This window comes from Sander vitreus, chromosome 16, assembly GCF_031162955.1.
Source record: "Sander vitreus isolate 19-12246 chromosome 16, sanVit1, whole genome shotgun sequence".
NCBI classification, from domain to species: domain Eukaryota; kingdom Metazoa; phylum Chordata; class Actinopteri; order Perciformes; family Percidae; genus Sander; species Sander vitreus.
In genome coordinates, this window is record NC_135870.1 from 19,607,237 (window position 1) to 19,634,783 (window position 27,547).

General features: G+C 42.1%; 3 protein-coding genes across 4 annotated transcripts; 2 read left to right on the plus strand and 1 right to left on the minus strand.

Annotated features, from left to right (window-relative positions):
• The first annotated feature begins 269 nt into the window (after positions 1-269).
• Positions 270-1,215, plus strand: LOC144531496 (heat shock protein 30-like). The gene has a single exon (XM_078271656.1). The coding sequence runs from the start codon at positions 316-318 to the stop codon at positions 952-954; it is 639 nt and encodes a 212-aa protein (XP_078127782.1). The 5' UTR covers positions 270-315; the 3' UTR covers positions 955-1,215.
• A 2,390-nt stretch (positions 1,216-3,605) lies between these two features.
• LOC144531053 (N-acetyllactosaminide beta-1,3-N-acetylglucosaminyltransferase 2) lies at positions 3,606-7,812 on the minus strand. Its single transcript, XM_078270953.1, has 2 exons — positions 6,551-7,812; positions 3,606-5,886 (listed from the first exon to the last, which is right to left on the minus strand). Exon 2 carries the CDS (start codon positions 5,855-5,857, stop codon positions 4,514-4,516), a length of 1,344 nt encoding a protein of 447 aa, XP_078127079.1. The 5' UTR covers positions 5,858-5,886; positions 6,551-7,812; the 3' UTR covers positions 3,606-4,513.
• Positions 7,813-7,864: 52 nt separating this feature from the next.
• smad2 (SMAD family member 2) lies at positions 7,865-27,168 on the plus strand. Of its 2 annotated transcripts, none has more exons than XM_078270951.1 (11): positions 7,865-8,015; positions 11,582-12,130; positions 17,502-17,591; positions 18,735-18,928; positions 22,186-22,320; positions 22,579-22,653; positions 23,233-23,286; positions 23,540-23,752; positions 24,056-24,193; positions 25,182-25,326; positions 26,887-27,168. In XM_078270951.1, the coding sequence occupies exons 2-11, from the start codon at positions 11,874-11,876 to the stop codon at positions 27,008-27,010; spliced, it is 1,425 nt and encodes a 474-aa protein (XP_078127077.1). In that variant the 5' UTR covers positions 7,865-8,015; positions 11,582-11,873; the 3' UTR covers positions 27,011-27,168. The 2 variants fall into 2 exon arrangements, with proteins under 2 accessions (XP_078127077.1, XP_078127078.1); XM_078270952.1 differs by having other exon boundaries at positions 22,579-22,641.
• The last annotated feature ends 379 nt before the right edge of the window (positions 27,169-27,547 follow it).

Sequence of the window (27,547 nt, forward strand, 5' to 3'; positions counted from 1 at the left end):
AATAATCTTTATCATCTAACTGAAAAATGTCTAAAGACAATCCGGAAAAAGACTCTGTACTAATATTATTTGCATACGATTATTTCAAACAGCAAACTTCCTGATCAATCTGGAATGATCCGGTGACATCAGCAACCCTGAGTACCAGCTCCACCCAGTGGAGAGCTGTAGAAACGACAGGAAAGTTCCTGAACACTCTGGAGCTCCTCCAGTCAGAATATTAAAGCTGGGGCAGTCCCACTGCTGAGACAGAAAGCAACACAGACAAAAACACACACTTTACCAACAGGACTCAACACAGAACACACACTGAAGATGCTCTGCTCTCATGGATTCCAGTCTACCAGTCTCAGGCCATTCATGGACTTTGACTGGCTTGCACGCAGTGTCCAACCTCTGCTCTACCAGCAGCATCTACTGCAGAGAAACCTACCGGAGCTCCGCAGCAGTCTGGAGCTGATGGACAAACTTCAACGCGAGATCCTGGAGGAGACGGAGCCTTCCCAACCGGTCTCCTACCAGCTGGAGAAAGATGGAGAGCACTTTGGCCTGAGCCTGGACACCCGAGGCTTTTCTCCAGAGGAGCTGTCTGTCAGACAGGTGGGCCGGACGCTGAAAGTCAGCGGGAAGACAGAGAAGAAGCAAGAGGACGGGAAAGGCTCCTACTCTTACAGACGCCAGGAGTTCAGACAGGAGTTTGATCTGCCTGAAGGGCCGAACCCTGAAGCCTTCACCTGCTACCTGGCTCCAGATGGGAAGCTTCACATCCAGGCAGCCACAGCTCCGTGTGTGGAGGAGGCTGACAGAGAGCTGACTATCAGGAGGAGCTTGGACAAGGAAACACAGCAGAGTGTGTGTTCACACACAGAAGGCAGCAGCACAGAGACACACAGCAGCACACAGGACCAACCTGAAAACATCGACTCATCTGCATGTTGCTGCAACAATGAATAGTACATACATGTTTCTGTATTTTGTATGATCAATAAATGTGTTGAAACTTACACATTTCATTTAGATTTTTTAATAATTTCATTTCATTCAGGAACAACCCTCAGCATAAATTAAATCATTTATTGCAACAAATGGAAATACAGTTATGCTTGGCGCGGATGGCTCCGCTCTTGGTAATTCTCCCTGGACCAGCCAAGCAACATGCTAAGCTGAAACAGTTGTTAAATGATGATCATACTGTATGTGTTTTGTATAATTAATAAATGGTCTTAAATTGAAATGTCATTTTTTGTCACTTTTTAAAAACATTCCTATCATTTGTTTGCACATATAGGCCAGTGTCATGGTCCTGCTCTGTGACTATTGGTCTAGTGTATCTGTTTCTTTACTTGCCTTTATTTCAGAAAGCAAGGTTTTACTAATTTAACCTAAATTACCAGCATTGGCAAATTGTGAAATGTTGCCACAGCCCTCCACTGAATAGAGCTGTTACTAGTGAGTGGTGATGTCCATAGATTGATCCTGTTGTTCATAATGTTCATGTCTCATGAAATCTGATGAAAACATAGCAGCTAGAGAATACAGGCAATTAGCAAGGCTTTAATAATAATCTATACTTTATCAATGCCGCAAGGGAGAAATGTTTTATATATATATATATATATATATATATATCGTATATATATTCAAACACACACACAGGCCCAAATACACAAATGCATTATGTATGGGGATATGTCAAAGTGAGGGTGCTGCCTTACAGGATGCCCAGTGTCCAGCTCCCGTCCACAGACGACCGTACTGTGACTTATCAAACTATATTTACAATTTTTGTTTGTTAAATCTTGTGAATTATACATAATTGGTTTCAAATCTTTTTTTTGAATTTGGCAGAGTTCCTGAGTGGTCAGGAACTTTCCTGTCATTTCCACAGCTCTGCAATGGGTGGAGCTGGTACCAAGGAGTGCTGATGTCACCAGATCGTGTCTGTGTTTTCAGGAACTTTCCTACATTTGCAGGAGTTCAACGCTAGATGTCACTCAAACTCATGTTATTAGATTTAAGTGTTTCAAATTGCAGTAATCACGGACATACCTCTAAAGGTATCTCACTTTGCTAGATACTAGTTTTGGTTTTATTTGTCGAGTTTGACAAAAAATGTGTAGCAAAAGAATAAAAGGAAACTCATAGTACTGTAGTAGCAGTACTACTAGTGGGAATATTATTTTAAACTGAGCAGCTTTGTAATGTAGTTTGAAGTTAAATTAAATTAGAATTCCATCAATATTTAGTTCACCTTGCCTCCATTTCCTCATTAGTGTTCAGCAGCTCAGTCGTCTTCCTCCTCTGGTCCTTGGAAAGACATATCTTCTTCCGCAAGCACATTACTCTGAAGCCACTGTCTGCCTATTAGTACCAAGATCAATGATAGAGACCAGACAATAATAGGCTGTAATTCAATAAAAAGAAGAGAACAGAAGAACAGAGAAGAGGAGACAGTCATACTCAGGGTCTTATTTGTCTTCTCTTTTTGTTGGTGTTTTTCTGCAACAGCCTTCATTCTCCGTGGAGGAGACTCATCATCTGGGGTTTCATTTCCCATCTCTTCCTCTTCGTCTTGCAGCAGGGTAAATGAAGAGGGGTTTTGCAGTTTTATTGCACCTTTGTCTGGCCACAACAGTGCAACTCCACTGTGACCAAGACTGAAGAGTACTAAGCACTCCTTTTAATGCTAGACATACACAACCCTGGATTTTATTAGTTTCCTTAGTGAATTGCAATGCTGGTGGCTTATGGGATGTGTGATGTTTTGCCTTCATTTTGACTTAAAGGGTAACTACCATTTTTTTCAACCTGGACCCCATTTTCCTATGTTTTTGTGTCTAAGTGAGTGATGGGAACAACAATCTTTGACATTAGTCCAGTATTAAACAAGATCGCTGCAGTCGGCAGCGGCGAAACAAGCTACAACGTAAGTTAAAGGTCCCATGGCATGAAAATGCCACTTTATGAGGTTTTTTAACATTAATGTGGGTTCCCCCAGCCTGCCTATGGTCCCCCAGTGGCTAGAAATGGTGATAGGTGTAAACCGAGCCCTGGGTATCCTGCTCTGCCTTTGAGAAAATGAAAGCTCAGATGGGCCGATCTGGAATCTTCCCCTTATGACGTCATAGTGGCTGTAATTCTGCACCAAGGCTGAATTTCGGGAAAGAGACTTCAGATACAGTATTAGGGGACAACTAAGGCCTATATAAAAACATCCAAAAAGCAGCATGTCATAGGACCTTTAATAAGGCAATTGTCCAGCTTGTATTTACCTTCATAAAAGTCTCATTTTGCCACTGACACAGACTGACTGACAGGCTCAGATTAATATTCTAAGTGTCTGACCACATTGGTCATTCCAATTAGTCACTTAGGCACAAAAATGTAAAAAAAAAAAAAAAAAAACCTTTGTCTTCCTTTTAAAAAAAATTATATTATGGTCAGAGGATTTGCATCTTATTTTTTTAATATCTTGTTGCATCCACAATATAATTTAATTATAACACCACAAACAGCATACATACATAAGGACATTCAATAAAATGACGTTTTTAGAGACACATTTATTTACCCTTGAACATCATACATTCTTTTGTTGGAATCCTTGAGCAACCGATTTACAGCAACAAATAGCATGATGTTGTTTGTGTTCATCTTAAATAACGCTCCCGTCACTTCCAATTTAAAGACAAAATCTTTCAATAAATAGTCAACTGGGGATAGCATTTCAAAAGTCACATTCAAAAGTTTCATGATTCATAATCCATAACAAGTAAGAGAAAAATCAAGCATTTTGGAGTTTTGTCTTTAGAAACCATGAGTGGAAAACAACGTGCTCCTTTTTAAATCAGCAACATGCTATGCAGTAAAGAAGTGAATTAACCTTCATTGATAACATCATTCTTCTACACACTGAATCCTCCCTGGCTAAATAATAAACCTTGTCAGAGTCAACATTGCTACAAATTGTTACTGAAGTTACAAAAGAATAAGCATTAGTTGCGTTTTAAATGTTGGGCAAAGTGGACGTGGGACATTTTGAAATTGACTCTTAGTTAAAACTGCTGACTTAAAGAAGACATGAGTAACACAAGAGAAAACAAATGAATTCATGTTCACCAGTAACCATATCACACAGATATATCTAACGTATTCTCTTCACACATTATGAAACAATATGTACAGTAAGGTATTATTATTTTCTTTATTAGGCAGTAAAATAAAACTTTTAAGTTGAAAGGGTTGAAATACATATAGTACATGTATTGATTTTGAAAGGCGTGTACATCTATTGACCATGTACGCGCCCTTATTGTGTAATGCCCTCATAATAAAAGTACCCTTTGAGGTAGATCAGTCTCCTCTTCAGTGTAACTCTTCGGAGGTATGGTACATTGCATGTGACCTCCATAGGGTACCGCCTGCTCGCAGTCCCAGTGTAGGTTTTCCAAATGAGTGTGGTGGCAGCATTCGTCCTGCACTTAAATAATTCTATTTGACAGGCAAATGAGCCTCAGCATTTACCTGGCAGACTCTGGAGCTGCCTCCATAGTGTCAGCATCTCCTTGGGACTCCGTCTGTGAACGAGCAGAACAGACCTGTAAGCACAGGGATTTCCCCTGTCTGTTTCTGGGAGATCGAATGTTAAAAAACCCGGGTGATGGCTTGGAGAGAGCCCGAGTCTGTGCATGCACATGCCCAGATACACATCGTCTATTGGGAAAAGGCGCACCCTCTCTGACACCTCTTTCAATCGTAATGCAAGTGAACCAGAATACACCACCCCTCCTCCACCAGCGTACGGTGGGTACCTGCCTTTGTAGAAACGTTCGGGAATGTAGTATTTAGTGGATGGCTCACGGTTTGGCATTGCGTTGTTGATTACATCCCCCACGAACAAATCCATGTCAGTTTCATTTGTATAGGCTTTCCACAGGTTGTGCTCCTCCCACTGCTTGCGCAGGTAATCCAGAAGGGCACCTGTTCGAACAAAGACATCATCATCCCCTTTGAACACGAAGATGGCAGTGGGGCAGTATTGCTGGAGCCAATGCCAGAACAGCAAGTCCTTTAGGGTCAAGTTAAAGAAAGTGTCGCTGAAATCCCATTGTAGGATATCCCCGTATTTCTGGTTCTCGAGATCCAGGAGGTTTTTGAGGTCTGGGTGAGGACCTGTACTTGTGTCCTGCCTTCCAAGCAGAAACACTGTGCGCACTAATCCGCCCTTCTTGTTGGATTCCCCCTTCACCATACCACTGCGTCCCCATGTTTCACGGATGGCCTGCCTGTTTTCAAAGTTCCCTACTTGAGACTTGATGGCCATGAGGAGCATGGGAGAATCCAGACCAAAGCTACTATTGTTCCTCCCACACATGTCAGGCTGATTGATAAGGAGAGGATACTCCCTGCAGTGCATTGACCATAGAAATGCCCTCATTTGTTCTGGCAAGCTGTTTAAATCATGCATACGAGGGACCGAACAATGGCCTGACATGCAGTCAGAAAGGCATTCATCTTCGATGTCTGTTAAAAGCTTAGCTTTTGGCTTCCTCGTAATCCCAGTTGCGTTTCCTCGCAGTATTGGATTGTGCTGACGGTCCCAAGCATGCTGCAACTGGTTCCACAGTGCACTGTCCTCCAGACGAAGGTTCCAGAAAGGGCCAAGTGGGTGAGAGGCCAATGCAGAGGAGTTAGCAGACGTCCCAGAGGCAATATAGTGGATGATTATTTTTGGAGGAGAGTAAGAGATGGTGACGAATATGGACACCATGATATAAATCAAAAGGTGGCTGGTCATCATGCAAGGCAGCAGGCACATGCACAGCAGTCTCCCGTTGCGTTTGCAGCATCTGCCCATTGCCTGTAGTGTAGAAATCAGGCACACACCTGCACACGCATAAAAAAAAAATAACACACAAGGATTTTTTTGATTTTTTTTTTAGAATCATAAAAGAGAAAACATTTACCCTCCTCCCTCACTCAACACAGACCATGGCAGTGGCATAGGTATACCTTTGAGATTTTTGTATATCTAACACTACAAGCAACCCTCTGGAGTTTCTGTCTCCTTGGTGATGGTCCAGTGAGGGTTTTTATCTGTTCTTGTCTACACACTCAAAGCATCATCCCGTGCCTACCTGCTGATAGGCACACAGCCCCTGTAGACACAATGTGGAACAATAGCGGATTAACTCCCTCTTTCCTTAGCTCCTAAAAGTTGGGTAAATACTGCCACATTATTTTGGATTTTCAATCAAGTATTTGATTAGGGCTTCAACAGCCTGATATCTATGTTTGTTCCCTTTTCTTTTTGACAGCAGCACTTTGATTTTTCTAAATGATCTATTCCCACTGCATGCAAAAATATTTATTATGTATTATGTTACAGATGGAAAATAGCTTATAGCTTAAATTCCCCTAAAGACTGTTTCTCTATAAACTTGTAGGCTAATAATTTATGGAGCCTACTGACCTACCTATTTTTACAACTGTTTGTCAAATCCTTACTTATTTAGGCAATGAATGAAAGACAAAGCATACAATTACTTACAAGTGTGTGAACTGCCTTCGTTGGTTAAGCCGACTGAGATAAAAAGCACAGTGACTTGTGGTGTCCACTTTTTGTTGTAGTGTTTTCATCCGGCTTGGCTATAGTCTGGTTATAATGTTGCTGATCTTCGGCGCATCATGTATGCCCATAACGATGAAGGATAAAGACAAGCATCCTTTAAATCTAACACAGGAGTCCTCTGACCGCGTCTAGCCGCAGCTGAGCAACAGGTCCCAGGTGACAGTGCGCACAGAGCATGCGCCTCTTTGGCTCCACGGTGTATGATTGATGAGGAAAGTACTCACAGGATTAACGTAGGCTTCTACCTATGTTGCCAAAGACTGATTTAAATTCGGGAAACAGCTTCATCAACTAATGATTTTTCCATAAAGAGAGACACTTTGGCGCTTTCCCATTACGTGGTACCTGCTCGACTCGCCTCGACTCTACTCGCCTTTTTTGGTTTTCCATTATGAAAAAAAGTCCCTGGTACCTGCTAACAGGTAATTTTTTTTTAGTACCACCTCAGTCGAGGTTCCAAGCCTTTGATTTGCGTGCAGGTGCTGCAGGAGCATGGGTCAAATTGCATGTGGCCACTTGACATATGACAGGTGACCTAACCGCAACATTATGGTCCATTACCTAATACTCCTCTGCAGGCATCAGTGTCCTTTTATAGCCTATAGGCTACATGTGTATGCAGTTTTAAATGAATTAATAAATAAAGGCACTAACTAACTAATTAACAAATAGCATGACTAAAGCAGTTTAGGCAAATAAAAAAAAATCAAATAAGAAAAAATGGGCTATAATGTTTATATTTATACTCCGTTTTGTGACCACTGATTAGACTGTAACCTAATTAACAACATAACGTTATTTTTTAATGCTAGGCCTATATGCTTTCACTGTAATTCAAAATGCCATACAAGTGTGTGAGCGTCGCGGTGCAGGGGTGTTAAACCAGTTAATAGCAGTTATGAAAAGGGATCATTGTAAAGATAAGCGCAAAGCCTACTGATCTTCTTCTTCTATCTATGAGATTTGTCTTTGTTCTATTCTATTCTATTCAACTGGCGAGCTACAGTGTTATGCAATTGTAAAAGGACAATCAAGGTACCCGCTGATAAACATCACCGACATACCTTCGTACATAACAACATATGACGGACACAACCTCAAGCCAATCGAACCCACATCTGGCAACAGGTTATCGGCGGAACCCCGGAATTCAGCCAATGGGAGAAGAGAGGAGGCGGGACATGGTGGCGTCGAGTTACCGCTCATGTTTAGCGTGAAGCGATACATGTTTGGTTGAGCTTTGAAAGAGGGGCCATCATCCCGGCGGCTCGGAGGTGAAAAAAAATACAGTTTAAAGTCTCTCTGGATGCATTTAAAATGAACAAGCAGGCTTTTCTGACAGGTGCCTGAATGCCCGTCCAGCGCCCTTTCATCTCCTCGTTGGGTAAGTGTATTTGTTGACAAAGAAATGGATTTGATTTTTTAAGCGACAAGACGTGCAACAGACCTGTTTATTTGTCTGTGACACAAAGTAGCAAGCTTGCTAGCGGATTTTTTCATACTCTTTTTTTTTTCTTTTTTTGAAGGCGAGGGGAGGAGGAGAGGAGAGGGGAGGAGAGGGGAGCGCTATCAGTCATATCGAGACAAAAGAAACCTGAATATTTTCACTGTAACTGTAGCTCATAAAAAAAAAATGACACCCAGGAGTAAAATGAACTCGCTTTTTGTTGCTTGTCAAAGTCTGCATGCACAGGCGGTTAAGTCTGAATCGCTGTTAGCGCTAGCTTATTCTTCAAACCGTGTGTGTGTGTGTGTGTGTGTGTGTGTGTGTGTGTGTGTGTGTGTGTGTGTGTTTTATGTGTATGGTTTCGGAGAAGAAGTAACGCTAACCCAAGCAAATAATTTCCCACAAGAAGACGAGACGTTGTAGACAAAATAACGTTGCCTATTTTGCTCACAAGGCCCTGATAGCCGTGGTCAGCATTTCGACTAGACGTATACATTGTGGCTACAACAGCATGTTTTGTGCTTTTTATTCCTTACATTTAGCTTTTTGTTCCTTTTAGGTTAGTAAGACTTTCTGTTCAGTTTGCGAAGGCTCCCACATATGACAAGGTGTTATCCCTGGAAAACCCCACCAGCAAAGGTTTTTGTTGTTTTAGGAGTTTATTTCTCCTTTTTTTGTGTTTCAACCTTTTAACTAAACGAATAGCCACCCTCCTGCACATAAGTGATCCTTTATTTAGCTAAATAACCATTTTTCAATGACCCCAATCAAGGTGACAAACCTGTATCATTGTACTTACACGTTATGTTTTTACAGTCTTCTGTTATTCTGACATCACAGCCTTCGCCCTGAAGCAGTTATTTGTGTAGTGAATGCTGGCCTTAATTGATACCATGCTTTAATGTTTAGGCAATATCAGGCAACGGCAGGCACTGAGATTGTAGTTAATTAGTTTCAGGAATGGTCTAACTAGTTGAAAGCCATTCATACGCTTGCGCTAATAGTAAGCAGTCCAAGGGTTAAGCCTGTGAAATGAATTCTTAGAAGGAGCTTGGACTTCCAGAGTAACATGCTAAGGACAATTATCCCTTCCTTCCTGACAGCTAAGTTGATACATCTGCATCACTGAGTGGTTCTATCTGTATTTATTTAACTATGGGTAAGAGATCAAATTTGATTTTTTAACAATTCAATTGGAGTATTTTCTGTAGATCCTTTCTGGAGTGTGTGTGTGTGTGTGTGTGTGTGTGAGTGTGTGTTTTCTCATTAGGCTGGAAAATGGATGTTGGCAATGAGAGCTATAATATAGGATGTGGTTACATATGCAAGGCAGAGCTCATGTCAACGCCCAGAACTAAATGTTTGTGCGTGTGTTGTGATCATTAAGTCCACATTTCACTAGCTGTTTTCAGCACTGATACCTGTCCAATATGAATTTCAAATCCGTGAATTGCTCATCTCTTCCTGACCAGGGTTTAAAATAGCCTTACGCGGCTCGGCTTTAGAGAGTGAGCGCTGGTTTCGATATAAGGATAGATTTACTATGGATTAGCATCAGAGATGGCAAAAGTACTCACTTCCCGTACTCAAGTAGAAGTGCAGATACCTGTGTACTGATTTAACTTCTTTACTCAAGTAAAAGTAACAAAGCATAAGCTTGGAAATGCACTTTAAAGTATAAAAGTAGCCTTGTGAATGACAACCACTTTTTTATGCAAAGCTACCTGGACCACACAAATGTTACTAGAGTGCAAGCTGAGAAACTTCAGTGGACATGGGGGAAAAAGGCTCTTTATATGCCGTTGCCTACATTCTGCCAATAGGCCTAAAACATCACATATATATGATTATTGTGACTCTGGGACTCCTGGTTAATAAGATTCTGACTGAGTAGCAAGATATGAATTCAGTTGTGATTATGTGAGAATTCATAGATTCAGGTTCTCTTTTTTTTTAATCTTCCCCTTAACATTTAAAGGAATCTACGTGTGTGTGTGTGTGTGTGTGTGTGTGTGAATGGGAATGTCTTGCTGCTTGTCTGCCGAATCTCTGGGATCTCCGTTTTCTTCATTTTCAATCATGTCGCCATCCATACTACTATGTCCTAACGTTACCACCATCAAGCCGCAATGATTTGCCGCGAATGAATGCGGCCGAATCTGTCGAGTCGTCTTGTAGCGGTGCATCAAGTGCAACGTACAGTATATTCCCATCCAATTAGATTGAATTCGGTATTGATGACGCGAAAAATAACGGTAACTCCAGTGAAATTATTTGAAACTAAAGTAACGAGCCAATTTTGTAAAATGTAAGGAGTAGAAAGTACCGATATTTGTGTTCAAATGTAAGGAGTAAAAATAAATATTAAATATATAAAAAATTAAAAATATAAATAGTAAAGTCAAAATATCTGAAAAATCTACTTGAGTACAGTAACGCAGTATTTGTACTTGTATCGTTACTTCCCATCTCTGATTAGTATAGGGTTAGTACAGATAAGGACACAGATTTGTCACCTTATATATATATATATATATATATATATATATATATACATATCTATACATACATACATACATACATACATACATACATACATACATACATTCCTCTCTTCTCTGTAAAAGAACGATGCTTGAACATGAATATGAATGCTATGTTGTCTTCAATGAGTCTTTAAAGGTTGACCAAACAAAGAAAAGAAACCATATTTTGTGACACTTTGAAAGTTTTCAAGCGATTTGTGCAGAGCTACAGCTGCATGAACAGCATCTGTGAATGTTGCCACTTGTAAAACTGGTAAAAACCAAAAGTGTTTGTGAATAAAAGCGAAATCCGCTCACTGTAACCATCACAAATGTAACGTTATTAATTCAACATTGGCTTATAAAGGGGACATGTGAACAGATTACATTACCAAAATGATCATTTCAATTCCAATATTACCAAAAGTCCAAATTCTGATACGATATGTAGTATGTAAGCAACTATCGCCCAGTATGTATTAAGTGACCAGTACATCCTGCACCCCCCCCAACAATAGATCTGTGTTTTAAGGCTGTACATGAGTTGAAGTGGTTTTGTGGGATGGCTGCCTGTTTGTGCAAAGAGAAGAGATGAGCTTCCATTTGTTGTTCTCAAAAAGCACCTGACAGTATCGCACAAGTGGACAGCAAAGTGTGCACCAGCAGTAGAATATATTCATCAGTGGTTGACCAACAGAGAAATGAATGCTGAACATTAAACGGAATTGGGTCATGCTTCAACACTGTGTGCTATGACTGATCCATACAGTGCTGCATGGTGGGAGAGTTAGCAGCAGGGGGCTGTGATAGATACAGTATGGCAATGGGCAATTTAAAAAAAAAAGAAACGGATGTGTGGGCATAATTAATGTAGTCATTTCAGAAGAAAATGTTATGCAATGAGTTGTTCTTCAAACTATCTTACTCTTTATTTCCAAGTGTTGATGTGTTCTTTCTCTTTGTTTCCTCTCTGTTTAGGTTTCTTTGGATGTACTCCCTTGGCTCCCTACGTTTTGTGCTGTCCATCTGATGTTTCCCAAGACTCCTCGAGACCAATGTCTTAGTTCTGACTAGACATTCATTAAAAACGATACTTGCATGCATTCAGTTTATATAGTTTAAAAAGAAATCTCCAGCAGGAATTCCAACAACCCCATCGCCTGTATCACCCTCCTTCCCCCTCTCCCTTTTTCTCTTCACATCCGATTAAGAGGGGCACCGAAACACACTTAAGACGCACAAGCGCTACACATAACGTGCGCAGGCCACCATGTCCTCCATCCTTCCCTTCACTCCCCCGGTAGTGAAGCGCCTCCTGGGATGGAAGAAGACTCCGGCAGGGAGTGTGGGAGCCGGAGGAGGCATCGGAGGAGTCGGGGAGCAGAACGGAGGGGGGCAGGAGGATAAGTGGTGTGAGAAAGCTGTAAAGAGCTTGGTGAAGAAGCTGAAGAAGACTGGGCAGCTGGATGAGCTTGAGAAAGCCATCAGCACGCAGAACAGCAACACAAAGTGTGTGACCATACCCAGGTGAGACGAGGACACGCACCCATCCGGTATTTCTGTGTCTTTCTGGCTCTGTCTTGTACGTGATCACACGCAGACACGCACAGGCACGCGCACACACAGCTGATAAATGTCTTGAAAAAAAAAAAATCAGTTCTCAAAAGAAATTGATGTGTTGACACAATTCCACAGCAGTAACACGCTTTAAGTTGTGCTCACATCCACACATCCGCACCGCCTATGTCACTGGTATACCACAATACCACTAACGCTGATCAGCACAGCGAGGTGTGTCAACACACATGAAAGTAAGAGCGAGGGTGACGGGCAACCGCAGGCTTGCAGAAAGAGCAATCTTTGTTGTGCAACAACAGGTCCACTTCCTCATTCTGTTGTGCCATACATTAGCAGAAGTGAAACCCGATTTGGAGGAAACAGATGTCGAACACATGATGCCAACCACGCGTCGTACACTTTATGAACTTGGTTAGAATTGATTAGCTATAATGCACAAACCGGATCCATGCATTCCCGTTGCGTGCAGCGTTTGTTGATGGTTTGCTCTATTCTGAGCAGTCGCTGGAAGTGCGACCGGCTCTGATCACACCTAGGCCAGGGTTCCTTTGCGGCTACCAAATTCGGAACCGCCAAACCTTGTTTCAGTATCGTCTTTCGTCACATCGCTGTGCGGAAAGTTTAGAAACGTTGACATAGCTTGTTAGAAGGTGCTAATTAGACTAAGATCAAAGGAATTGAAAGGTGCCGTAGGTAGGATTGCGAAGGTCCAGGACTTAGCCCAAAACGGTCTTCTAAGCCCCTCCCCCCACAAGGGAGAATGAATGCGTGCATGAGCACTGATTGACACGCAGTTAGACACCCCCCCCCCCCATGGCCCTGATTGGTGCATCTGAACAGGCAGCGGTGGATTTTTGCAAATCGCACTACAGACTGTAGGTGGTGCCAGAGATTTTTTTTTTAATTACCTGCTTCATGATGTTCTACTCGAACGAAACGAAAAATGAAATGACATGAGAGCTTCTCGTAGACTAGTAGTTGGGGACATCATCATTTCATAGAACATTCTTCAATTCATGTATTGAAATAGTTTAAAATGTAAATAACACTCTGCAGCAGCTGCTTCTGTAATGAAACATTTATCACTTCAAGGATGCAGGTGTGTCTAACTAATGTCGCACATTTGAGTACGTCCTGACTACAGCGCAAGTTTGTTTGGAACGGTGCCTCGGCATTGGCTTCACTCCACTTCATAATGAAGTACTCGGTGCCTTAATTAGTTCGGGAGAAAAACGCTATTGGCGCACCTCTACTTGGAAATAAAATCCATAAACTAGAAAGCTTGCATTTCTCAGGCAGACTTGGTGTTTAGTAAACAACCTATGTATGGAAGGAAACTGAAACGGGGGCAATCTGGCCGGCTGGTAACAGTGTAGCATTGCATTATGTATTTGCCCTGGGCTTTGGTGCACGCACCATCCACCTCAGTCACAAAGACTTATTAATATGTGGTGAAGTTTGAAGACGTGCACTATTAATTAAAACAAAATGGAAGTGTAAGACAAAGCTTTAAAAATAAGACATAATGAAACAATGTATTGATGCGTCGAGCACTGCACGGTAAAGAAGCCATTGAATGCGAAGAGGGACCTTTTTATCACCTCCGAGTCTTTGCGAAGGTTCTCAGAAGGAGCAAGACAAACTGCTTTCTCTCCATTATATCTGTACATCTCTACATACTCTCTGAAAAGGGAACACCTTGAACTCTTTGCAGTTTCTTTCGCAGGAAAACAGTGTTTTCAAGCCTTCTAAAGGAACCCCTGTGCACCTAAACCTGCTAATACTGTAGATACTTAGCCTGAATGGATACAGGTCATGTGTCTGTCAGTATAGATTTCTCCTGTGTCGCCTGACAAGGTACACTAGCCAAGTCACCAGACCAGGTGAAATCTTATCATGACAAAGGTGGCAAAGTCAAGGGGAGCCCCATGAGAAGCATGTGATTAACGTCAATCAATCCACTGAGGATCAGCAGAAAGGAGAGGGAACTAGGCTGCTCTGTGAAGATTTTATGAGCTTCGCTTCTCAAATTGTCTTTCTAATCTACCCTTCCTTTCTTTCCCTCTCTTAGTTTCCTTTGATTATGAGTACGTATCAATAATAGAATGTGTCCCTAAATGATCTTTTCGAATGCCCGACTGCACACCCATGTCAGCCACAATTCACCTGGAGCTGATGGGGATTCATGGTGCGTTCCAGTTGAACCGGGAGGTCGGGATATCCAAGATGACGAACGGGATGAAATTTGTCCTCGGCATTTAGCCCGTCCTATACCTCCTAACCTGGCTAGAATCCCCCCCCTTGTTAAATCTGGTATGCATTTTGGTTAGACAATAATCCGATAAGTGTATTTGCATTTACAGCATTGTATTGACATCATTCCGCCCACGCGTTTTTGGAAACGGGCGATGAGCTGGAGAGGTGGCAGGACAAATGCACATCGCAGGTGCGATGACATGCTACTTTATATGTCTTACTGTCAAAGTTATAGAATTGAACAAGTGCGAGCATCAGCGCTGGCTCAGGTCGGTGCGGCTCGATGGCGCAAACTCACCAGATAAGTGGGTACGGAGAGTGTGAGTGTTGTGAAGCTCTGTGGGTAAAGTATGAAGCAGGGCAGTGCTAAAAGATGCTCAACTGAATAAATAACTATTGATCCAAGATGAAACTACAGCATATATCCCCATATACTGTATGTGGTTATATACTGTTTGCTGAGTAGTATATCTGAAACGGGTCTCAACTGTAGATGTATGTGTCAAAAGAGGGGGGGGAGGTGCAGAAGTAGAACCATGTGACGTGAAAGTGCACGATGCCAGGTCTCTGTTTTCCTTCATTCTGAGGAATGTAGGCTTGATAGTAGCTTCTGAAGTGGCTCTGATAAGGTGATGCTGGTTCTTGTTAGACTTGAGTATTTACTTGAGTACTTCTCGGAAGAAGACGTTGGGTTTTTCTCTCCGAAGTACAGGGCTTGCACCGTACAACTTAATGTTCTTTCAACTTGAGTCCTCTCACCTGTTTGTGCTGAACCAATCCGTGAATAAGGCAATTGCAGGTAGGCAGGTAGCCTTTCCTGTGTTCATCATATGGTAAACCTTGGAATTAGGGAGCTTAAACTGAAGTATGGCTGTCCAAAAATAATGTGAATAGTAGTGATTCTTTTTAATTTTTTTTTTACCATGATTCTTCACAGATTGTCCGTGGCTTGGTTGAAATGGCTACATGTCAGGGGCAACCCTGCCTTTGAGGCGTAGGTCCGGATGTATCTCTTGACAGTGATCAGTGGTTTTCGGCAGATAACACTCCAGGCCTTTGATGCACAGCTCACTTCCCTTTGAACACAGAGAAGTAAGGTTGAAGACTAAGATAAAATTGCCCTGGCTTTTGAAGAAGTTGTCGTTTTGTTTCTTTGGGTGGTGGAGGATTGTCAGGAGACAGCAGGGCTTTGTAGATTTCTATTCGAGTGGACGTCAGAAGAACTGTGACAGAGGAAGAGTCCAACAGCTCAACTGAGTCTAGAGATATCAGGCATGAGCAGCTTTTTGAGTCGTGTCGGAAATGTGGAGGACCTCAGAAAGAGAACGGATTTGTGTGTTTTTTTTTTTTTTTTTTTTTTTTTTTTATATATAAACGGCATACATACAATATAAAATATCCTCATGATGTTTTGCAAATAACTAGACCCCTTTCACTTACAAGTCTACCCTTTTAGTTGTGATCCACAGTGACTTATAGGTGAGTGGAGGAAGATCAAGAGTCTTGCTCAGAAAGGGGGGTGGTGGCTTTTGACAGACAGACATTGTGGGGTTTGTACTGGTGACCTTTTAGGTGAGAAAGGAAGAAAGCAAGACATTAGCTGTGTCTGGAGGTAGTCTACGTGGGGCTGGGAGTTGTAGAACACTTTGAGAAGGCAGATAAGTGTCGAGATAGAAGGTCTTGTACAGACAGGTCTGGCAATTACAGACTCTCCTCTCTGACACGCTGAGAAAACTCATAAGAGCTTTTAGAGAACAAGTCAGCAACAGTCTGGCTGTGTGCTTTCTTCAGTCATACACACACTTTGTATTTGTAAACACATTTGTGTTGTATGTGGGTTTTTGACTTGACACATTTTGTATAGTCTATTAAACCTCTATTATTTCCTCATTCACATGCCATTGTTGTGTAGACGCATCACACTTCCACAAATGTCTTCATAATAAATTGCAGAAATGTGATCCATGTGTAGTTGGCGCTGCAGGAGCTTATTTAAACTTTTAAAAGCCTTTTAAAAACAAGTAAAATGATCAGACCTGTATGCTCACATACGGGAGCAGGAAAGAGGAATTGGAAGATAAATTGATCTGGTATCACCTTTCATCTAAAGGCCCTGACACACCATCCCGACGGCCAACCGTCGACTGATCAGTCAGCTCCCCGAGGTCCAAAAAGTGCCTCAGAACACAAAGGAGCGACGCCGACTCGAGCGTACGTTCTGTGCGTGCGCGAGACGTAATACGTCTCCGTAACAGCGGGCGGCGCTAATCAGTGTTGTCGCCCAAAAAATGAAAACCCGAAATGACGAATGCGTCACGTTATGTCTGGCTTCTCCAGCCGACAATAATGGCGGCTTGTTTCGAAATACGATCTCGCATTCGACGAAAACAGTTCACCGAGACGCGTTTTCTGAAAACATTTTAAGCGAGAAATAGACCATGCAGTTGCTGACTCTGTCTTCATTTCAGATCGACAAAGGTCAGTTTAAAAGATATTCATCCCGCTCGTCATTTCCGGGTTATCACTCCACCAGTCAGATTGGTCATTGAGTCCGACTGCCCGCCCTCCGATTCAACGAGTCTATTCGGCCAAATTGAAGGGCGACGGCTCCTCCGACGGACGACGGCACGAAACGCACCGAACAGACTCGAGTCCCTGACCTCGCCAGGCTGTCTGATGGCCGATAATCGGGTTGGTGTGTCAGGGCCTTTTTAAAGTTTTAACAGGTAGCCACAATTCAATACCGTCTACCCCCGCATCACCTGATTGCACCACATCACTGTCTGTCCAATTTGGATTTGGTACACGATCACCTGTCATTCAGTTAGTGTCTCTTATTGATTAATGCAAGGGAGGATCATTTTCCCCCCTGCTGTGCCAATAAGAGACCCAACTGTACACGTTTGTGATTTCATCCTAATAATTTGGAATGAAACGCCTCATGTTTACCATCTGTTTTCTTTTTATTTATTTTTTTATCCTTTTTGCACTTGTCCTGTGTGTGTGTGTGTGTGTGTGTGTGTGTGTGTGTGTATACATTGTTTGTGTGTGTGTATGTCTGTAGTAATTGCTCAGATCTATGGGGTCTAGGCTCAGGCCACACGATAGAGCAGTGGGACTCCACAGGAATGTACGGATACCCTGACCACGGCAGGTGAATATACTCGCACGCACTCAAACACACAGTGAGTCGACAATTGCTCTACGTCTCGTCATGCATTCATATACTGTTCATCTGTCTTTCTGTAATCTGCAGTATCACTACACACTGGTCTTTGTGGCCCGTTTCTGTTTCATTAAGACCATCGAAAGACTTTGAGACCATCTGTAATGTCATTGCCACTCATACAACGTGATCACTGCCATTAGTGTATTGCTTCTTTACATATGCAGGCTATATGGAAAAAATGGAGCTGTATTTGACTTGCAATAGCCAAAAGCTATGACATTAAAGCTGCAGTTGGTAACTTTGATTTAAAAAAAAAAAAAAAAAAAAAACTTTTGTCATATTTGATTGAACTGTCACTATATCCTGACACCACTACCTGAGTCAGATAATCTGGTAAGCCTCCTGGTGCTCCTAACGGCATAAGGAAAACAACCAATCAGAGTCGAGGAGTCTGAGACGAGAAGTAGGCAATGCGGTAACAGAATCTCGTTTCATCAGCCCTGCCTAGTTTGACAGTTTGATCGCAGTTCATAAGCTGTCATTGACACTGCGTTTAGAGACTCCTCGGCTCTGATTGGTTGTTTATCTTCGGGCGCGGTGGAAACTTGCTAATTATATTTATAATTATATATATATTTTTTTTTTTTTACAGATTATCTGTCTCATGTCAGGATATAGTGACAGTTTCAGCAAATATGACAGTTATTTTATTAAAAGTTACCTTTAAGTACACAGTTTGAGTGATGTCCTCTGCCTATGCAGATTAAGTGATAGTATTGATTACTCATCAAAATACATGAATGCATTAAAGTTGAGTTTCATGGTAATTTCCATAGCTTTGTCTATAATAAAAATGACCTTCTGTAAAATGAGGTTCGTCAATTATAGGCTCGAATTACAAAGGAGCAGAAAAGATGGGATCTGATCTGAAACTCTGATCGTGCATGGCTCTTTCCAACGCTCTTAAAATAAAGTTTTTAGACGTAAGCAGCGTCCTGAACTCCTCTGGTTGGCGAGTCAGTGGCCTTTCTTTTTACCAAACCAGAAACTGACGAAAACACAACTATCTTCAGGCATCCCTCCCAGTTTTATAGAACACTCTACTGAGCTCTTCTCTATCCTCTTCAGGTCACTGGACGGGCGTCTTCAGGTGTCCCATCGCAAGGGCCTGCCCCACGTCATCTACTGCCGCCTGTGGAGATGGCCAGACCTCCACAGCCACCATGAGCTCAGGGCCATCGACTCCTGCCAGTTCGCCTTCAACCTCAAAAAGGATGAAGTGTGTGTCAATCCCTACCATTACCAGAGAGTGGAGACGCCGGGTAAGGATCCTTGAGAATTGTGTGTTCCTGTCCTTGAGTACTGCTGGCTGTGACCTTCAATGTGCCCTCTAATAAGTCTTTAATGACGTTGGTCATGGCAACTGAAAGAATTAGAATAACATTTGTATTAGTTTGCGTAGCGGAAACCAGTCTAGATTAGAGATGTACCGATACCAGTTAAGGAAAAGCGCTGGTATCGGTATCGGCAAGTTTAAGCACCGATCCAATACCACGTAATTTAGCCCTGAAGAAAATCTAAGATTAAGATTATTTTTTGGGGCTTTTTCCCTTTTATTAGACAGTGACCGTGGATAGATAGGAAAGGGGGAGAGAGATGGGGGACGACACAGCAAAGGGCAGCAGGTCGGATTCGAACCCGCGCCGCTGCAGGACTCAACCACGATGGGGCGCACACTCTCACTGGGTGAGCTAGAGGCCGCCCTGAAGAAAATCTACGTTAAATTAGTTTATTTATGTTCTTTTTCCATTATGACTGACTGTCAAAGTAGATAATAAAAGAAAGTTCTATGGCATTCTTTTTCTGTATGTATTTGTTTGTTTTTCAAAGGGTTTAGTCTGTATCGGGGATTCTCGAACTTTATATTCAAAGGTCCATATCTGATTCATATACAAGGTCAAAGGTCCGGAGCGATTGGTAATAAGCAATTTACTTTTATTAAACTTGCTTATAACTTACAAGCAATACGTTTGTTAGGTTAATTCAAGTTTAAGCCAGTCAGAGAAGAATTACATTCAAGCCTAGTGGGGAAAAAATGTCACGGCTTGACTCCAATCTGTTGCCTAAATTAAAATAACTCTAACTTAAGCAACATACATTTCAAACTAGTGCAAAAGAAATGGCACTGTCTCCCCCAAAATGGTTGCTTTTGAACCTAAGCAGCGCCAACATTTATGATAAAATTGACCGGTGTACAGTATAGTTTTAGAAGAAATATTAACAAAAAGAGAACGATCTTCATTGATTGATTGATTTTTTTTTCATGCCTAAAAAAAGTAAATGTTACAAAACTAAATAAGCAAACTGTTTTTGTTTTCATGCCTGAAACAACTGATTAAACAAACTGAGCTTAAAAACAACAAGGCACAGTGATATCCAAAAACCACCGAGCCCCTAAGGGGACAAAAAAATCTAAAGTTTAGTTTCATGTGCTCACGTGAAAGTTTTGTGTGATCACATGAAACTAAACTTTAGATTTGTTTTCATGTGCGCTGCTTTGAAACCCATTTCCGCGCTGTTATGAACAGTGCCAGTGCCACAGTCAGCAGCACTGCAGCAAAGAACTCCGGTTAGAAAGGATGGCGGCTCAAGATGAGTTTCTATAGATGTCAAAAGGCTTCGAGTCGTCATAAGAGTCTTGAGTGCCAAATATTATTAGGCCCTTTATCAAAGTAGTTTCCGCGACGCTCTGCTGCCCCGCTGAAAAATGTGAAGCGGAAATGCTTAATGTCAGATAACGCCCATAATAATTGGACTTTGGGTTAGATGTTTTGACAGTTTTCAGGGGTTATGAGGAGCAATATGAGAGAGAAATTTGGTAATCATTGATCATTGTTTAGGTACATTAAATCACGTTGAGCTTTTTCACGTTAAGCGTTTTCGAATGTCCCGTTGAACACCACTTTTCTCGTAGAATTAATCGAACATCCTCTTTCCTCATGTTTAATCCATTCTCCTTGCATTTTGTGTACATCCACCTATATCCGTAGAGTTGGCCAAGATTTTTATAACTGTTCATAAATAAAAGTAATTGCCCGATCCACATCGCTGTATCCCTTGCTCCGGAACAGATTACAATACTTTAAAATCCGTTTTAAATGTCGTAGTGGAACAATATAATGGTGACGACTTGCAAGCAAAGCAGCAATGTCCTTATAATGAAGACCTAAATAAAAATAAAGTGCAACTAACTCCTGTACTGTAGTCATTTCTCTAGCGGTTACCGTCTCCAGTATGGCCCAGGCCAGGCTACATACGGCTTTCATGTGCGCACGTGAAAAGGTTTCAAATATCCGTGCTTTGTGTCATAGCGGCCTCTAACATTTCCACTCTTCACAATGGTCTCTGTCCAAATCAAACACAAGGGCTTCATGCTGGATTGGGGCAAAATGAACGCATATTTTTTCAGTCCACTCGTCTTTTTTTTCTTGGTCAACGTTTCTTTTCTTTACATATTTGGAAAGTGACATCCTCACCGCGCCGTAGCCTTCACTGACAGAAAACGCCGAAGTCTCACTTTCTCGCGCCCGCAGGACAGATGTGGACGCCAGTTAGCCGACCCTGAACTCGCTATGGCAGTTTGGTTTCGCTAACATTGAGCGTGAACGCCAGCCGACCCACAACTCTGTAATATTAAACGTGTAGCATAGCCTGTAACCCGACAGTTAACTCGGTAGTATTGAACGTGAACGGCAGTTAGCCGACCCGAACGTCAAAGGATCGCGGATGTCGACGTTTCAAATCGACTACTACTATATTCTACAAGACTAACTATACTACTATAAAACCACTTCAATAAATTGTATTGTTGCATTCCCACGAGGTGAGGGCTGGGTCCGGATTGACTTGCCGTCCAGTCCGGAGTCCGGACTTTGAGAATCACTGGTCTACATCCTTTGCGTTCCACTTCCGGGATTGCTCCGGTGCTGCAGGAAATTCCGCCGGATGTTTCCTTCCACTTTCTTTGTGCTGGAATTTTAAATTCGGTGGATTTCTGAGGACTATTGTTAACTGCTCCTCAGATCTCTGCGGGGTAAATTGAGACAGCTAGCTAGACTATCTGTCCAATCTGAGTTTTCTCTCGCACAACTATTTTGCAGCGGCTCTGTGAGGAGTTTAGCACCACCCATGACTATTCTGATTGGTTTAAATGCTGCGTGGAGGAGCCAGACCCTCCTCCAAAGCGCGCTGAAGGAAAGCGAGACTACAAAGGGGATAACCTGAGCCAGACCACACAACAATGATAGAAATCATATCCCATCCATACAGGGATTGTAGTATACTGCTGTTAAAACATAGTATCGGCCGATACGCAAGTTCAGGAATCGGAAACATCTCTAGTCTAGATGTGTTTAAGTGTTTACTTTCTTAGTATTCTGGTGTGTACATAAGAAGCAGAATGTCGCTGCATGAGCACACCTGCTTAGGGGGGAAAAAAAAGCATTTTAATTATACAATTTTTAGATTTGTATAGCAAATCATATTTGCCTCCGTCAGTGACACTTTCTTATGTCTCCAGTGCTGCCTCCGGTGTTGGTGCCACGCCACACAGAGATCCTGACAGAGCTTCCTCCTCTAGACGACTTTACAAACTCCATCCCCGAAAACACCAACTTCCCTGCCGGCATAGACCCTCCTAATAACTATATACCAGGTCTGTATGCTGCGCAGGAAACAAAAACGCACTGTTCTCATTCACTTCTTACCCTAGCTTCCATACAAGCCGACTAGATATGTATTCAATAGAAAGTTGGTAACTAAAGGTAAGATTGTAAATGTCATCATACTCGCATCACCTTAAGTGGACTTACAAGAACACATAGAGACCTCAGTCCTGCTGTTTAAAATGGATTCTTATTGCTTGTTTGCATGTTTGTTTGTTTTTGTTTTTTTTTCTTTTTTCTTTTTACAGAGACTCCTCCACCTGGCTACATCAGTGAAGATGGAGAGACCAGCGACCAACAGATGAATCAAAGTATGGAATCAGGTAGACTAGTAGTGTACATGCCACTGTTTATCTTACTGGTTGGGGAAAAAAAAAAAAAAACACACACACTATATATAAGGGTCAGAAGGTCAGCAGGCAGGGCTGGGCGGTATGGAGAAAATCAAATATCACAATATTTTTGACCAAATACCTCGATATCGATACCGCAACAATATTGTAGTGTTGACTATTGGTGCTTTCACAAAATATTTACACAATGAGATTTTTGATAAATAATCATCAGTAATGTGGATGTAATGACTAAGTGGGTAAAGGCAAATAATAGAACAGTTACAACAGTCTGGTAAGTTCAGAAAATGACATCACTTTACTGTAATGCAGCCTTTAAAACCAGGAAAAGACAACACTTATGCCATATTACGATATCCAAAATCTCAGACGATATCGATATATAATATCGATATATTGCCCAGCTCTATCAGCAGGGAACGTAAATGATATACACTACACTTTTATACACTACACACGGTATCGGTAGTATTAAGTAGCACAATCTGCAAATCAAATGTAATATAGATTAGAAAAAGATGCTAAGTGATTTTATATTTTTCCTCCCAGGCTCACCAGCAGAAATGTCACCCGGCACCCTATCACCTGTCAGTCATGCTCTGGGTAAGACGATCACTTTTCATCTTTTCGATGTATAGCTCTTAAAAAGTAAATTGTCGAGCCAAGATAATTCTAATAGTGGGGGGGGGGGGGGGAACATTGTCATTTGTATTATTGACATTTTTTTTTATTTTTTATTTTATTTTTTTTTTTATTTGAACATTTTGTCTACATAAAGGCCTTCAAAATCTTTTCAATTTGGAAAATGGAAACAGTTGTTGACGTGTGAAATGCGTCCTACTTGATTTATTTTCAGACCTTCAGCCGGTGACCTACAGTGAACCAGCTTTCTGGTGCTCGATAGCCTACTATGAGTTAAACCAGCGGGTCGGAGAGACGTTCCACGCCTCACAGCCATCTCTGACAGTCGATGGCTTCACTGACCCCTCCAACTCTGAACGCTTCTGTCTAGGGCTTCTCAGCAATGTCAACAGGAACGCAACTGTTGAAATGACAAGGAGACATATAGGTACAAACACACACACACACGCACTTCTACACACCGAGACAGTAACTCATCAGTTATTATTATTATTATTATTATTATTATTATTATTATTACAGATGTACACTGATTCGTTAGAGAAAAGTGAATTGTATTTTTGCAGCGAAGGAAGCTTTTGGGGGTTAAATTATTATTATTTTTTTTCATTATGGATAAACTGCTGAATAAACATGATATTTTCTATAGCTCAAAACTCAGGATTTCTTCTTCATGATATGTCGTCCTCCCTTTTCATCTTTCACATTTTTCCTGGCTCCCACTCTGCAGGTCGCGGTGTAAGGTTGTATTACATCGGAGGGGAGGTGTTCGCCGAGTGCCTCAGCGACAGTGCCATTTTTGTCCAGAGCCCCAACTGCAACCAGCGATATGGCTGGCACCCTGCCACAGTCTGCAAGATACCGCCAGGTACCAACATGCCACTTATATTGCAGCCAATCAGCTTTCGTGTTATTGGTGCGAGTCTCTTTCGGTGTGTACCACAGACATAAAACGGATTTTATTCTTCAGCTATGGGGACGTGCAAGTTTAGCGATACTTGGCTTGAAAAAAAAACTAAATTTAGGGCTTAGTTGATGTGATGAAGGTCTTTTAATTTTATTCATAATGGTCTGAAAAAAGGTCTTAAGAAGTCTTAAATTTGACTTGGTGAGACCTGCAGAAAACTCTGTTATTGTCAAAGTGGATTGAGCTCCCACTGAAACTTATCCGGCAACTTGAGGAGGAGGAACAAGAATCACTACCTATTATTAATGGCTAATTAAAATAGTATTACGATAACGGCCTGGATTGAGGAACACGGCATTTTTCTCACCTGATCTTGTTAACGTGAAGCTTGAGGAGGAGCACTAATGCCCTCCAACAATGTGACATCTTTTCTCAGACTCTCACCCACACACTGACTCATCTTAGCCCATGTAACTTTAAATGAGCAGTGTGAACAGTATCATTACTGTGGCACAGAATTGTACTGAAATGAAACGGGGATCTTGTACACATTCAGGGGCTGGACTTGTCAGCCTGGTGGAGAATAATCGCCAACATGCAACACACCCACACCTCACAATACATCTGCTCGGTGCTTTGAAGTTCTGTTCACATAAACGGCAAAGTGAAATTGCCTGTTTTTGAAAAAAGCATAGTCATAAAGTAGTCATAGTTTTTTTTTTTTTTTTTTTTTTTAACTTCTGACACATGAATATCATTTAAACATATCAGACTTTATCAGGGATTGAAACAAAAAAGTCCTGGGTGCATTTCCATTGTTGTCCCCGGTCTTTTTCTCAGTCCACCCTTCTCTACCAAGATGGAGAAAGGTGTTCTAAGGTCTACTCTCTCAGATAGTGATGACCGGCATATGCCTCACACCTATTTTTTTCTTTCTTCTTTTTCTCAGGCTGCAATCTGAAGATTTTTAACAACCAGGAGTTTGCTGCACTGCTGGCCCAGTCAGTCAATCAGGGGTTTGAGGCAGTCTACCAACTAACCCGGATGTGCACCATCAGAATGAGCTTCGTCAAGGGCTGGGGAGCAGAGTACAGGTATGTTATGCTCTTACTGTATGCACATCATTCTCTCTCTTACTATCAGCCATGATGAGCGGAGGGTTGTCTGGTCAGACCGGAGAGTGGCACAGTGAAATGAATTTGTGCGTCCTCGTGAGGTGGCCATTCTGTAAGCTTGAGGCGACGTAGCGACTACTTGCAGGCTTTGCAGGGGCTACTGTTGGTTGCTGTTATATAAAATTGGATGGTGTGACACGGCTTACTGATAACAGCCTCCTCCAGTTTAGACAACCTCCATGTACTCACGTTTAGCACTGTCACATGTTTGCAATTGATCACCGGGCCAAATTTACAATTGATTTAACGGCCTGTGTGTGAATCCACTGACTGCAGTGATTCCATTGAGAACAGAAATGTTGCTGTTATAAATGCTGGTGTGACTGAAGCTTAACTTCCGGGTACTGTGGCTCTTAGGTCTACCCTTTTTTTTTCTTTCTTTTTCTTCATTAGGGTGTAACTTTGGTGGTATAGGAGTCAAGGGTTATTTAAGGTTTCTGTTTTTTTATTCACTTTAACATGTTTTTTTGGGGGGGGGGAAACATCAGCTATATATGCTCATGATTACCCTGGGCAGGTTTGCTTGCAGCTAAAAACTGGCAGCAAACCATAACATACCCTGGACAGGCACTTCGTCACAATGGTGAATGTGAACGTGAATGTAATACCGCCCCCGCTGCGCCGATTCCCCGACCAATCTCCCACTCCATTGCCCCGCCACTCGCGAACAATATAACACAGGTGTATCTTTACATAAAAAGCTAGGGCGTGACAATGTAAACAAGCATTTGAGAGGTAAAAGGTTTGTGTGAGCTTGCGCATGCTATCATCTCCACCGCATGTGTATAATCTCTATTATATTTCGCCTTTTGTTGTAAAATGTCAGAGATTACAGAGCATTTGTCTGTATCTGTGTGTCTTTGTGGCCCTCCAACCATCCACCCAGCAAACATCTGTTCAGCTCCTGGCTCTGCTTTGTGTGTTGCACCCTCCCAGGGGCCAGACAGCAGTGTTTGTGGGGGCATTTTGGCTTGTCCTCACTGGCCAGGGTTAAGCCGCTATGTAGCCTGTCTGGTTAGCAGTCAGTGTCTCACCAAGCGTGGTTGCAGCACAGTGGAGTGAGCTGTGTTTGATCGTCTGGTGAGACCTGGGCAATGCAAGCACCCATTCACTTTTTAGTATTTTCTGCAAATCCCTTTTAAGAAAAGTGCTCTACCACTACACATTTAACAATGCTACTGCTACTCCGTTTCTTCTTGTATTAGGCTATTGTTTATTTTATATGTTTAATATGTATTTATTGATATAATCCAGAATGGTTAAGCATCTCAGCATTCAGTCAATAACTGAAAGAGGAACTGGTATGAATGTATGAAAGTACTGAAAGAAACTACTAAAATGAAATGGGGAAGATTCCATTATTATCTACAAATGCTACTATAGGGTTGTGATAATAATCACAATAGGCCCACAACATATCACATGCCATGCCATAACCCTTTCTGTTCTTTACCCTTATGCTGTATGTTATCCCTGCAGACGTCAGACCGTAACCAGCACTCCCTGTTGGATTGAGCTGCATCTCAACGGCCCCCTCCAGTGGTTGGATAAGGTGCTGACCCAGATGGGTTCACCATCAGTGCGCTGCTCCAGTATGTCCTAAACGAGGTCCTGCTGCTGCCCACGCAAAGTCAGACTGACTTTTCACAACATTTGTCCTTGCCCGTATGTCCTAAGGAAGACCACCGTGCAGTCTTAAATTGATGCACCACCAACATTATCATTTAAGAAAAGGGGGGAAAAAAACAAAAAAAAAAACAATTACACAATGCACCTGGAGGACAGGAGAACGACATCGCTGATAGACAATAGTGGGATGTTAACAATGATGTCACAGTGGGCCTGATCACCTTTTGGCTCCGTTGGATTAATGTTAGGATGACGTTCCAGTAATCATGGACCTAGTAATTGAAATCTTCCTGCAATATAAAAATACCGTAATGGACCAGACTGCATTCGTGTTTTTTGGTATTTGACCGGGGCTCTGATCCAGAAACGGCTTCACTGTCCTGCTAAATGACACGGCAATGGCTGTTTCGGGGACGCGCGTGTGACCTCCTAGCTACAGGGCTGTCTTTCCAACCACTAGTCCACCTTACCGCTTCACTACCTACCGGCCGCGGGCGCAACTTTGATTCAG

Excerpts from the sequence above, each read along its gene's own strand:
- LOC144531496 (XM_078271656.1), top strand. The coding sequence starts at position 316 with ATGCTCTGCTCTCATGGATTCCAGTCTACCAGTCTCAGGCCATTCATG.
- LOC144531053 (XM_078270953.1), bottom strand. The coding sequence starts at position 5,857 with ATGGGCAGATGCTGCAAACGCAACGGGAGACTGCTGTGCATGTGCCTG.
- smad2 (XM_078270951.1), top strand. The coding sequence starts at position 11,874 with ATGTCCTCCATCCTTCCCTTCACTCCCCCGGTAGTGAAGCGCCTCCTG. Across the intron at positions 22,321-22,578 it reads TCCTAATAACTATATACCAG|AGACTCCTCCACCTGGCTAC; the intron begins GTCTGTATGCTG and ends TTCTTTTTACAG. Across the intron at positions 22,654-23,232 it reads GAATCAAAGTATGGAATCAG|GCTCACCAGCAGAAATGTCA; the intron begins GTAGACTAGTAG and ends TTTTCCTCCCAG.